At 30.6% G+C, this 13,865-nt stretch overlaps 2 protein-coding genes across 2 annotated transcripts; one reads left to right on the top strand and one right to left on the bottom strand.

The window, feature by feature from the left end:
• On the bottom strand, positions 1-2,247 carry LOC130511329 (uncharacterized). Its single transcript, XM_057008260.1, has 2 exons — positions 1,789-2,247; positions 1-1,716 (listed from the first exon to the last, which is right to left on the bottom strand). The coding sequence occupies exons 1-2, from the start codon at positions 2,245-2,247 to the stop codon at positions 1-3; spliced, it is 2,175 nt and encodes a 724-aa protein (XP_056864240.1).
• Positions 2,248-3,280: 1,033 nt separating this feature from the next.
• Positions 3,281-7,639, top strand: LOC130510774 (casparian strip membrane protein 3). Its single transcript, XM_057007403.1, has 3 exons — positions 3,281-3,677; positions 6,757-6,880; positions 7,310-7,639. Exons 1-3 carry the CDS (start codon positions 3,355-3,357, stop codon positions 7,517-7,519), a joined length of 657 nt encoding a protein of 218 aa, XP_056863383.1. The 5' UTR covers positions 3,281-3,354; the 3' UTR covers positions 7,520-7,639.
• The last annotated feature ends 6,226 nt before the right edge of the window (positions 7,640-13,865 follow it).

Below are 13,865 nucleotides of genomic sequence, written 5' to 3'. Positions count from 1 at the left end.
CTATATTGGCATCTTGCAAGTTGCTCTGTTGTGGCCACTACCAGAGCATCTACTGCACTTGCGAGTCTTACTTCCCTGTGATCCTTGTGATGATCGAATTTTGTCTTCAACGGTTTCATATCTGCTTTTTCTTTTTCTTCCAAGAGCCCTTCTTGTTTCAGGCGGTAGCCCTTCTGAGTTTTCCACATCTTCTGGGACGGACCAAGAGTCTTCAGGCACAGCAATAGGATTAATGCTTTCCTGATAAGCTTCTCTCCAAGCTCCCGTGGTGTACATAAAATCAGTCAAAGTGTGTGCTTCTCTGCCAACAGAATAACCGGCTTTTATTGCGTGTCTACAAGGAATCTTCAAGAGGTTGAACTTCCCACAAGAACAAGCCCGTTTATCCAAATCAACAAAGCAATCAATTATATCGCCTTTCACAAGCATCTGACTATCTGTTATAGGGTAAACTACGAAAGTTTTTCCCTTCTCGATTCTCCTTTCAATCTTTTCCTCTACATCTATGGTCAAAGGATGCTTATGTTTTGAAATCTTTTTCTTACGCTTAAAAAACCACCGTGTCAGCATTTCTCTAATACTGTCCAACAAAGGAATAGCAGGAAACTCTCTTGGCGAACGCAAAGCAGAATTTATAGACTCAGCAGGGTTGTTTGTCCTAATGTCATACCTGAATCCAATAAATTGACATCTAGCCCATTTTTTCACATCTGCTTCCATTAGATAGGTTCCTATTGCTAGACTGATATTGCAGACATGACCAAATATTCTCTTAAAGTCAGCAACTCTATAAGCCTTCGAAGCCTTAGAAACCAACCCAGCTAATCCCTTGCCTCTGAAATATGTTACCACATTATTCAACAAATGATGAATACAAATACCATGTGCCGCTAGAGGATACACGTTCTCAACTGCCTTCGCTATAGACCCTTGTCTATCCGAAATAAAAGCCAAGCCATTACCATCAGCAACAACCACTTTTAATTGTCTCATAAACCATTCCCAAGACTGATGATTCTCAGAGTCTACTATCCCGAATGCAATAGGATACAAATTTGAATTTCCATCTAAAGCAGTTGCAACCAGTAGCACCCCTTTAAATTTACTCTTCAAGAATGTTCCATCTATAACAATGACACGTCTCATGACATTGGTGAAGCCTCTAATCGATTGACCAAACGCTATAAATAGATATTTAAATCTTCCATTGACGTCAGTCTCGTAAGAGGAATGGGTACCTGGATTGGCCTCTTGCAGCATGTGCAAATATTTTGGTATTTTTCCATAACTTTCGTCTGGAATACCTCTGACGGCATTGATTGCATATTCACGGGAATCCCATGCTAAAGAATCAGAGATCTCACATCCATAATCATGACGCATAATCTGAACAATATCTTTTGCTTTAGGTCCTTCTTTGACACCTTCGTACTTATGCATGATGAGACTGCCTATTGTTTTCGCTGAAGCTGTCTTACCGCCACTGGATTTGTTTGAAGGTGCGCATGAATGTTCACCGACATACTTATTAATAATAAAATATGTAGAGCCCTTCAAACACTCTGCTCGGGCACCCCAATAGCACACCTTATCAGCACATCTAATACACCAAACTGATTTATTGGATTTGGTAACTGTGTAGTGAAAGTTATGCTTCATTGCACATAACTCAAACCTTGCCTTTAACACTGTTTTGTTGAGGAAAAGATCTCCTTTCTTAACCAAATCGAGCAAAGAACTCTTTGCTAAAGTTTCTCTGTTTTCTTTTTCAGAAATGATTTTGTCAACATCATCATCATCATCTCCATCAACCTCCTCTTGCTTCATCTTTCCTTTCTTCTTCTTGTTATGCTTGTCAGCATCATAATCATCTCCATCAACCTGACCTTGCTTCATCTTCCCTTTCTTCTTCTCATTATCTTGCTTGGCTTTATAGGTAACACACAATTGAGTTGACGGATGCTTCTTACAAAACCCTAGAAAGTTTTGAACTTGGCTTGAGTTTGCAATGATCACTGGTGGACATTCTGATGAATTGATCAATCCAATAGGTAGATAACTCAATTCCAAATCTGCATCTGTTACCTTTAAACCAAAATCCTCAATTACAATTTTCTGAAACTCTTCAATAGAGGAGCTCAATTGGAAACCATGTAACCTTCCTCCTATCTTTGCATCAACAGAAAAACTCCAACCTGAAGGTACAACCAATTCCCAAACACCACATGAACCATAGACATGAATCATGGTAGAATGAATGTGAAATTTTTGTGAAAATTTGGTGATCAATCAATGGAATATAGAAGATGACGTGAGATGTTTTTATTTGGGTAATCACGTTTTTTTTTATTAAAACGATTTTACTTTTTTTTTTTTTTTTTACGATTTTGTTTTTAAAAAAATATTATTTCTATTTTTTTTTGTAAATCGATTTTAATAAATAAATAAGGAAACATAATATTCCCAAAATATTCTCTTCTAATATTATCCTTATCCGTAGAACCTGTATTCTAAAATAGGTAGAATAGAGTAAATATGTTAGAAATCGATTTCTACTAGTTTTAGATTTATAGCAATATGTAGATTATGATTTCTACAGGTTTTAGAATTTTAGTAAAGTGTAGATTTCGATTTCTACGGATTTTAGAACTATATGTTAAGCGTAGAATGTGTTTTCTAAAGATTTTTAGATTACTATTATTTAAGTAGAACACGTATTCTAAACAAAGTAGATTCAATGAAAAAAGTAGAATACGTTTTCTACTATGTAGAATGTCAATTCTACCTTTTTTAGAACAAAATATGAATTTATGATTTAAACATTTTTTGAAATTAAAAAATATATCTATAAGTTGATATAAGTATTTCATCAGCATTTACTATTTTCTGAATTTTTTTTTGTTTGCTAAACTATTTATTTTATTTATTTTAGAAAATATTAAAGGGTATTAAAGGAAAAATGGTACAAAAAAGAAATTAGATTAATGGGACATAGTTGCTGTTTTTTTGGCTCAAAAAAACAATTTCCCCCCTAATTATAATTAGGTTCAAAAAGTGGAACCAACAATCCCAATAATATATATATACAATCCTAACTTATATGGAAATGGAGCAAGTCGTCTTCAATATTTTATCAAGCGACAATCTTGAATGTAAGATTATGAAACCTAAAAGGAAGAATACACACATGACACACCCAAACCAATTCAGCAACTTCACCAAGTCAATCATATATATATAACAAGTAAGACTTATGATTCATCATCATAATATCTAGCTCCTCCTTTTGAATCTTCTCCAAAATTATCTTCCGAAAGGAATAATCCTAATTTCTTCTCTTCTTAATTATTTCCCATGGATATAGAAAAGACCGGTAGCAGAAGAGAAGAAGAAGAACCCATTGTTCAAAAGCCAAAGCTAGACAAAGGAAAAGGCAAAGCTCATGTGTTTGCTCCTCCTATGAACTACAGTCGAATCATGGAAAAACATAAGCAAGAAAAGGTGAGTATGGCCGGCTGGAAAAGAGGTGTAGCAATATTTGATTTTGTACTTAGACTGATTGCAGCCATTACGGCCATGGCCGCTGCAGCAAAGATGGCAACCACAGAAGAGACTCTCCCTTTCTTCACTCAGTTCTTGCAGTTCAGTGCTGACTACACCGATTTACCGACGTTGTCGTAAGTTATAAAAATGTTCAGTTTTACTAAGATTACTAGATTTTGACCCGCTCTTAGAAGGGCGGGTATATTTTTTGTTTTACATTTTTTTATAAATTTAATTTTTATATTTATGTTTTTATTTACGTTTTTTTTTCATTATATAATATCAATATACTAAAATAGGAATATGACCTATTGATATATGTGTGGTCAAATTATTTTACAATAATTATTAAAACCTCTTATTAATTATTTAAAAGAAATATTATACAAAGAAAAATATAAATATGATTAAAAACATAAATATAAAAATTAAATTTCTAAAATATGTAAAACAAAAAAATATACCAGCTCTTTTAAAGGCAAATCCGAATCTAGTCAATACTATTAAAATATGAGAATTAATAGGATAGATATAATTACAAAGAAAAATACAAATATAACCACAAAAAACACAAATATGAGAATTATAGTAAAACAAAAAATATATCCGTCCTTTAAAAGGCGGGTCAGAATCTAGTTATGGTTTAATTTTGTTGATCTAAACATCTATTATTTCAACTTGATTTTTAGTGGTTTATTTTAAGAAATATTAACAATTATTAATAAATAATTAGTAAGTCTTGAAAATGTTGAATTTTAAACCTACTATTTATTCTTTATTATCAATAGAGGAATTATCGTTTGGCTTCTTTTATTAACTGCCGTTTAATATATGCAGACAATATTTTTAAAAAAATATTAAATTAATTACCATTATTCTATATTATTTCATGAATTTTTATTAGTATAAATTAGTTTCAGATTCCTAGAATATAGGAATGGGGAAGTTATGCCGTTAAAAGAAAAGGGAAAGGGGAAGTTATAATATATTTCATTTTTGGAAGAATAAAATATGGAAATAATTAATTGGACACAACATTTTATTAATAGGTCATGCTGAAGAATTAATAGAATAGACTAGATTTTGACCCGCCCTTAAAAGGGCGGGTATATTTTTTGTTTTAAATTTATTTTTTTTGATATTTTTCTTTTTTTCTGTTTATATTTATATTTTTAATCATATTTGTGTATAAGTTTTAATAAAAATATATTTTATTAAATAATAACAATTTAAAAATTGAACTGGTACGCACGATTAAGGTTGGGTTACGGGTGAAACTTGCCTCGCTGATCCGCCAACCCGCTGGTTTTCAATTTTGTTTTGGTTAAAAAACATGACCGCACAACCCGCAAACAAATAATTTTATACCCGCACCCGCTCCGTTTAATTTTGTGGTTATCTGTGGGTTATATATATATATATATTTTAAATTTATTATTTAATTTAATTATTATAAAAAATATATTTATAATAAAAAATTTACACATGATTTAAATTTTCAATTATTATTTCTAAATTCCTGTATTTTATAAGAAATATTTACTTTTTAAATATCTTGCGGGTCGCCAGAGTAGCCGCGATCCAAAATCAACCAACCCACATTCACCCGCATAAAATACTCATAATCTGCACCCCCAAATCGATTTTCAAATAATTAGATCAAACTTATGATCCGTCCTTAAAAAGACGGATATATTTTTTGTTTTATATTTTTAAGAAATATAATTTTTATAGAATCTAGGCTATAATCAACAACAAACAACAAATTGTCGTCCAACGAACAAATTGCCACATATCAGTTTGGACTTTTTTGAAAAAGGTTGTGTAACTATTTTTTGGCCGGTTAGTTGTGTAACTGTTTTATTTCTGGAAAAAAACTATTGTCCACCAAATTGTAAAGAAAAAATAATATTCTAATAGCTAAAACAATTTTAAGAATATAAGCATTTATAAAACTGACAGCCAATATGCAAAATGTTTTGCCACTATGCAAGGTTGACTTTACAAAACCGATAACAAAATTTAACACAAAACAAATTCCTAATAATATATTTGGGCTACGTAAAAATCTTGATACAAAGCCCACTTTAGTAACCGATTTATCCTGAAACATAAAACTTACGTAATGGTTAGGCGAATAATAAGGGATTGCGGTTAGACTTCCTATATAATTAGAAACATTTATGAAATACTCAGTTTCTTTTTAAAGGCATAGAAAGTAAGAATCATATTTCATTTAAAATTGGACACAACTGATATCAGTTGGTCATGTTTCAACTTTAATAGTATTGATAGATATTTGAATAACCTATTTAAAATCCGTTAAACTAAAACCCATAGAATATATTTTTATAAATAGTAACTTCCATAATAATATCAAAGGGCGGGTTTATTTTATGTTTTACGATTTTTTTTAGAAATTTAATTTTTATATTTATATTTATTTAATCATATTTATAGTTTTCTTTGTAATTGTATTTTTCCGTTTAATCCTATTTAGAAAAAAAAAGTAAAATGGGTTTTGGAAATTTTAATTTTTGATGATCACCTTTTTTGTTTATCTAATTTTTAATTTTATATATAATTAGTGTTTACATGAACTATTTTAATTGGTCTATTAGATGGATTAAGATTTTAGGCGAGAGTTTTGACCCGCAAAAAGCATAATATTATTTTAATTTAAATATTTATAGATTTTCCATTTTCAAATAATTGTGTATATATAATATTGCAGTTCTAATAATAATCTGTGAAATTTTTATCCCTATGTAAAGTATACATAATACGAAATCTCTGAAGTGTCCACAATGTCTGATATAGTTTGTTTTTAACAATGTTGATATTGATATCAAACTTTAATAAATGGTAGAAGTTAACCTATTATAATATTTTACTCTGACATATCTAATATTTGTTCCTTTAATGTAGGGTTAGTGGGTTAGTTTACAAAAAAATAATATAGGGTTACGTTAGTGGTTGCAGTTATATTGTTTGCTTTTAATTAATTTGTATGTCTATTTATGTATTTGTGGCAGTTATAAAATTTAAAAAGATGGACACAACATTTATCAATTGGACATGTTGAAGAATTAATAGAATAGATACCAAGAATTTAATAAATAATTATCGAAATAATTTTGTAGCTCTGAGTTTGGTGCTTAGTAAGTTACTATGATAAAACACAATCTTATTAAATGTATTTTTTTGTAACAGGTCTTTCGTTATAGTAAACTCAATCGTGGGCGGTTACCTAACCCTCTCATTGCCTTTCTCCATAGTCTGTATCCTCCGGCCTCTCGCCGTGCCGCCAAGGCTCTTCCTCATCTTATGTGACACGGTAATATTTTATATGCTTGATTGCTGAATGATTCAAAAGCCGATTTCTAAAACGTCACGTTTTCTTTTTGTTGGGGTTTCATATATCCAGAGAAATAATATCTCAAAAAAAAAACGATATAAGCGCAAACGCCCACTATGGAAGAGTTCTCCATTAACAATGAAAATTTTCATAAAACTGTAGTTTCATTTAGAAAAAGAACCTTATTATAAAAATGTAAACGTAAAACCAGCGCCGAAAACAATAAGTTCTTTAATCACCATATAACCTCGATTAATAAGGTTAGGTTGAGGTAGCTCGTTAATTTATAGAATATGGTTGTATATATACAAAGGTTTTAGGACCAATTAATAACGATGAACGTGTATGTTGCTTACATACACGCGACACATCCCTATATTAATCCGTATCCAACTTTTTGCGGACCAGGCGATGATGGGCCTCACAATGGTGGCAGCATCTGCTTCTGCAGCAATAGTTTATTTGGCGCACAACGGGAATTCAAGCTCGAATTGGCTTCCGGTTTGCCAGCAATTTGGTGACTTTTGCCAAGGAACGAGCGGCGCCGTGGTGGCTTCCTTTATTGCAGCGGCTCTTTTGATGTTCCTCGTCATCCTCTCTGCATTTGCTCTCAAATAATAGACTTGAAAGTTTGCAATTAAAATTCATTTGTGGGAAAATTTTAAAAGGGTCAGATGTATGATTTGGTTTCTTGTGTTGTGTAAATCGAATGTACTGTGGATCATGTTGTTTTTGTTATACATAATTTGTTTTTGTTTTTCCCCCAGCATAATTATCGTTTGAAAGAGAGTAATTATTTGCATGAGCATGTTGGAAAATACTATTTAACATATATATATATATATATATATATTTTTTTTTGGTCAAATACTATTTAACATATATATAGTCATCATATCATGATTAAGGTGGTGATTTCATAATGGTTTTTGTTTTTGAAAATCTTTTTTTATTAGTCAATCAAGATTTTAAAGAAATAGATTCTCTGAATGTTAAGATAACTAACTTTAAAAAAACTTGTTTATAGCAATTAAGATTTCAAGAAAATAAATTCTTGTAAAAAATAAGGAAACAGATGATAAGTCCAACCTGAAACAGACCAGCTTCATGCGACAAACTTAAACGCTACGTCTGAATCCGAGGGTGTGGTTCTAATTAGACCAATACTAGTCTAGACTACAAGACCAACTCTAACTAGCTCGTCTGAACAGTTTAACCAAGTCCATTATTTGATTGTTCCCGTTCAGTCCGCCAAACGTGGGTGTTACACAATGCCAAAATGGACAAGTGGCCAAGCACGAAAAGAAACATCCGTTGAAGATGTGAACACGTGTCCACATCAGCACCCCGGTCGTCTCTCCCAGACCCGGACTGTTGTCGTTGAAAGAGACTGTGATTCTCCGGTTAGTGGTGGAGATGACCCTGATTCACCGCCCTTACCTCTTCCTCCACCAAACCCTGATAATAGAAGAAGATCGGTCTTGGGAAGTTTTGGTGCTTTACGAATTGGAGCAATAACACCAAGAGGGGCTGGGCCTCGCTCTCTTGTTTCCACTAGGAGTTCACCAACTGGATCACAGAGTGAGAACGAAGGCTATAACAGTTCCGATGAGCATATGCCATGCTTTCCACCCTCTCGTCCTGGCTCTACCTCTACGTGGATAGAGAGCAGGTATAAGCTGCTATTAAGGCTCAGCAAGAACATCAGATTGATTATGCAAGTAGCTCATATTTATATATATATATATATATATACAAGTCAGTAATCATCTATGGCTACTTTATACGTGTATTGTGTCTAAATGTTACAGGCGCTGGTAGCAGAAGGGAGATATTACTCTGATCTTGAGCTTACTCTGATCTTATGGAATGGTCCAATAAGCCACGAATTGTTGGTCCCACCTCTAATGCTGAGACGTCCTCTTCTGGAGCTTGTGAGTATTATTATATCCTCCTCTCACCTTTGAGAAGAAGCAAGCAAAGCCTATTTAAGACAAAAATGAAATTTCTTAAAAGCAGGAACCTCAGGCAGTGATTGGAAACCAAAGGAGGCTACGGTCGTGAGCAGCAGCAGCATAGAGATGGTTTTGTCGATGGGATTTAGCTATACGCAGGCCATGGAAGCTTATAGCATTTTCGAGGATGACGTTGACTCTATTGTCTGCTATGTACTGGAGACGAGCTGTGGCAGCAACAACCGACGACGCAAAGGGAAAACAACGGAGTAAGTAGATAAGTATATTTATGTAACATTGAGTTGTTTCTGTTATATATATATATATATATATATATATATATATATATATTAGTATGGAACAAACACCGATTTGGTATTATTATTCCTATCAACGTTCGGGGGATTATTATTACCCTTTGTCTCAAAATAATGAATAAACTTCTACATCGTGACATGTTATGTATAATGTATGTGGAGTCTTACCTTACCAAGAGTATGCTGTATGACCATTCTCAATCATTTGTGTTGCGACACAATAGATTTGTCTTCCTTCCTGAACTTGGCTAATTTATTGAACTTGTCCTTTAAGTTTTAAATATTAGAGTGATTCAAATGTTTTTGTAGTGTTTGAGTTGAGGTTTTTTAGTTATAAAGATAAACAGTTTAATCATCTTTTTTATTTGTCATGTTTTGAAGCTTTTTCTCTATCAAATTTCTATGGCATCAAGTATACGGGCGCAGCAGGTTCTGCTGAAACTGTTCCATTGGCAACCAAAGCACTTTTGGGCATTTCAGTTCTAGCCACTTGATGATCACCAGCACCAAACAGACAGACTATGGCATGTAGCTTATTTGTACAGCCGTTTCAGTTTGAGCAACGTTGAATGAGTATGATCATTAGTGATGTTTATACTAACAAATAATAACAAATAATTTAACAGAGATCCAACGTTGAAATAAATATCACGTAATAGAAAGAACAGATCGACTTGATAACACGTGTGATCTAGCCACCAAGTGATGATGAGATCAATAGAAATCAAAATCTCAAAAGGAAATTTTAAATTTGCATGATACATAAAATATTTGGATATATTCCAAGTATTATAATCATCAAACTTATAATTTATTAATAGATAATTATTTCTATTCTTTTAAAGCTTTATGTTTTTTTTATATAATTTTGTATTCAGATTTTCTTATATATATAGTTATTTAGATTTTCTTAATCAAAGTTCGATTTTGTTTTCTCAGTTACCATGTCCTTTGAGTGCTTTTATCAAACGGATGAATATCCATTTAATTCAACCGAAGATTTGTACGGAGAGTATAAAGAATTTTCTGGTCCTGTGATTTATGATACATATGGTGAAGACATGATGATTTTCGAGCCAATCGATTCTATATTCAGAAAAGATGCGTTCAACACCATGGATAATATCATGGATTATATCAACAGTGTAACATTGAGATCTAGCGGTGAAGAAATAAATTTCGAGCAATGGACAACTGAACTTATCGACAGTGTGACATCGAGATCTAGCGGTGAAGAAATCAATTTGAAGCAATAGACAATTGGACTTTTGGAAAGACTAGCCCAAATCTTCAACACGCCAGCATGATGACGAGCAAAGGGATTTCAAATCCTTGACTCTTACCTTGATTATTTTGATTATGGTGGGACAAAGTTATATTCTTATTTCAAAAGTATATATATATTTTTTTTTTGATTAACCTGGGGTATCCCGGGCCTATGGAAGGGCCCAGACTAATCCTCAAGGGGATGTGCAGCCCACGGATAGACCATCTCTCCGGATATGCAAATGGACCCTAAAGTATAGACCCATATCCGTGTTGTTGTCCAGAAATCATAACTTAGTTCCCTCCAGCAGGTTCGAACTCACAATCTGGGTGCAGGAAAGAGCCCGTCCTTACCATTGGGCCATGATGTTCTGGACAGGAAGAAGCCCGTCAAAAGTATATTATCAAGAAGAAAAACGAGATAAAGATAACGGTTAGGATTCAAGGATTTCTCCAATCCGGAGATATTGATACAGAGATATTTCAAAGATTATCTAGTTTTTTGTTTATTAATAAGATAATTATTTCTACTATTTTAGGATTTTATGGTTTTCTTATTATATATATATATATCCCCTAAACTATATTTGCGAAGTGATTTTGCCACGTGTCCTCTTTACAATCAGTTTCATAAAGTAAATATGACATGGCTATTAGAATTGATGACATGGCTTCCAGAAAAATATGACATGGATCATTTCATTTAATATTGATTTATATTTTTGGCAACTTATTAGAATATTGTAATAATTCATATATTACATTTAATATTGATATTTTTTGGCAAACTTATTAAAATATGGTAATAATTCATATATTACATTTAATATTGATATTTTTTTTGATAATTTTTTTTTAAAATATGGTAATAGCTCATGCGTCATCTATAAAATAAATATATTCATATATAACATTTCAAATTTCGAAATATTATTATTTTGTATAATTATACAATTTGTATTACTAAAACTTTCAAAAATTTCTACAATTTAAAAATAAATAACTATCTAATCGTAAGATTATTAGTTTCTTATATATCAAATTTTTTTATAAATATTGTTTAGGCTAAATTTTTTATAGTTATACAATTTTATATCATTTTATTAGTTTTATACAAATATATATCAAATGTATATTAAATACTTGTAAGAAAATAGTAAAATCTATAATATTTAATAAAAATTATTTTTAAATATAAGTTAGATTAAAAAAACATATATAACATTTCAAATTAGAAATATTATTATTTTTATATAATTATAAAATTTTTGTATTACTAAAACTTTCAAAACTTTCCATAATATTTAAAAAATAAATAAATATCTAATCGTAAGATTATTAGTTTCTTATATATCAACAAATTTTATAAATATTGTTTAGACTAATTTTTATATAATTATACAATTTTATATCATTTTATTAGTTTACAAATTGATTTAATATATATCAAATATATATTAAATATTAGTACGAAAATAGTAAAATCTATAATATTTAATAAAATTTATTTTTAAATATAGGTTAGATTTTAAAAAAAATTTTACCGCACATGGTGCAGGAAAACACCTAGTATATATATAGTTATCTAATCTATTAATTTTGGGTTCTATTTTTTATCTACCATTAGAAGTTATCATTAAATTTTTGAACTCTTCTAGATAGTGCTGGGTTTGCGGGTCGACCCGCCCCGACCCGCCCCGCCCCGCTGCGGGTCGACTCATTTTTTCGATTCAAAAATTCGACCCGCTTGACCCGCATCTAAAAAATGTAAGACCCGCCCCGCCCCGCATAAATTAGCGGGTAACCCGCGGGACCCGCGGGTAATATAAAAAATAATAAAAATAATTATTTTAATTAATATTTTTTTAAAAAATAATATAAATAATATATTTTAATTAAATTTTTAAAAATATTCGTATTTTTTATTATTTTTATAATAAAAAACATAATTTTTACTAAAAAAAATCATATTTTAAAAAGAAATTTTTTTTTTTTTAATTTTGCGGGTTGGCGGGTACCCGCAGTTTAAATTCGGTCGACCCGCACCCGCCCCGCGTTAAAATCACTCGACCCGCACCCGCACCCGCGAACAATTTTTTTCAAATCACTCTACCCGCACCCGCCCCGCAGCGGGTCAAACGGGGCGGGGCCCGCGGATAATGAATCAAATTCCCAGCTCTACTTCTAGATATGTTAAAAAATATTGTACGCTGCTTATAAAATGTAACCAAACTACTTAAACTAAACCAACATCCTACGATAAAACTAAACCAATGTCATATTATTTGGTTATCTGCTAACAATTCAGAAAGTGAATAGTGTTATCGACTCAGTTTATAATATACTAGGGCCGGCCCGCCCTACGGGCGGGATTGATAATTTGAAAATAATTTAAATAGTTAGAATAAATATTTTTGATTTTTTTTAGTGTTTGTTTTTATTTTAAAATATTTGGTTCTATATTAGTATGAATCATTATTTTATTGATTGTTATTCTTTATTCAGTTTTATTCCCATTACAAATAACACAAATTTTACTTACATTAATAAAATTGTTTATTTGAAGTTTTATTCTGATTTTATTTTAATGGTTTAGAATTGTTGAATTATTTGTTTAATTTGAAGTTATCTAGTTTTATTCATTCTCTTAAATTATTTTATATCATATGTCTCTTATTCGACTATATAACTATATATTTCATTTTAACACAGTTGCGGATCTATGTCTATAGTTTTTTTTAGAATTCTTCACATAAATTTTTAAAATACATTCTACATTTATTAAGTCAGAATAACTTAACATATCTATTTTATATAAAAATATTCAATTTTGTTTTTATATTTTTATTTCTGCATTTTATTCTATTTTTCCTAACTATTATTTTCTATATTTAGCTAATTTGAAAATAATTCAAATAGTTAGAATAAATATTTTTGATTTTTTAGTGTTTGTTTTATTTTAAAATATTTGGTTCTATATTAGTATGAATCATTATTTTATTGATTGTTATTCTTTATTCAGTTTCATTCCTAGTACAATTAACGAAATTTTTACTTACATTAATAAGATTGTTTATTTGAAGTTTTATTCTGTTTTTATTTTAATGGTGTATAATTGTTGAATTATTTGTTTAATTTGAAGTTATCTAGTTTTATTCATTATTTTATATCGTGTGTCTCTTATTCGACTATATATATATATATATCATTTTACACAGTTGCAGATCTATGTCTATAGTTTTTTTAGAATTCTTCAAATAAATATTTAAAATACATTCTACATTTATTAAGTCATAATAACTTTACATATCTATTTTATATAAAAATATTCAATTTTTTATATTTTTATTTCTGCATTTTGTTCTATTTTTCCTAACTATTATTTTTGATCTTTTATTATCTACTAATTTTTTATTATGGTCTTAT

This window comes from Raphanus sativus, chromosome 4 (assembly GCF_000801105.2).
Source record: "Raphanus sativus cultivar WK10039 chromosome 4, ASM80110v3, whole genome shotgun sequence".
In the NCBI taxonomy this organism is placed as follows: domain Eukaryota; kingdom Viridiplantae; phylum Streptophyta; class Magnoliopsida; order Brassicales; family Brassicaceae; genus Raphanus; species Raphanus sativus.
This window is presented reverse-complemented; position numbering and strand designations above follow the sequence as displayed.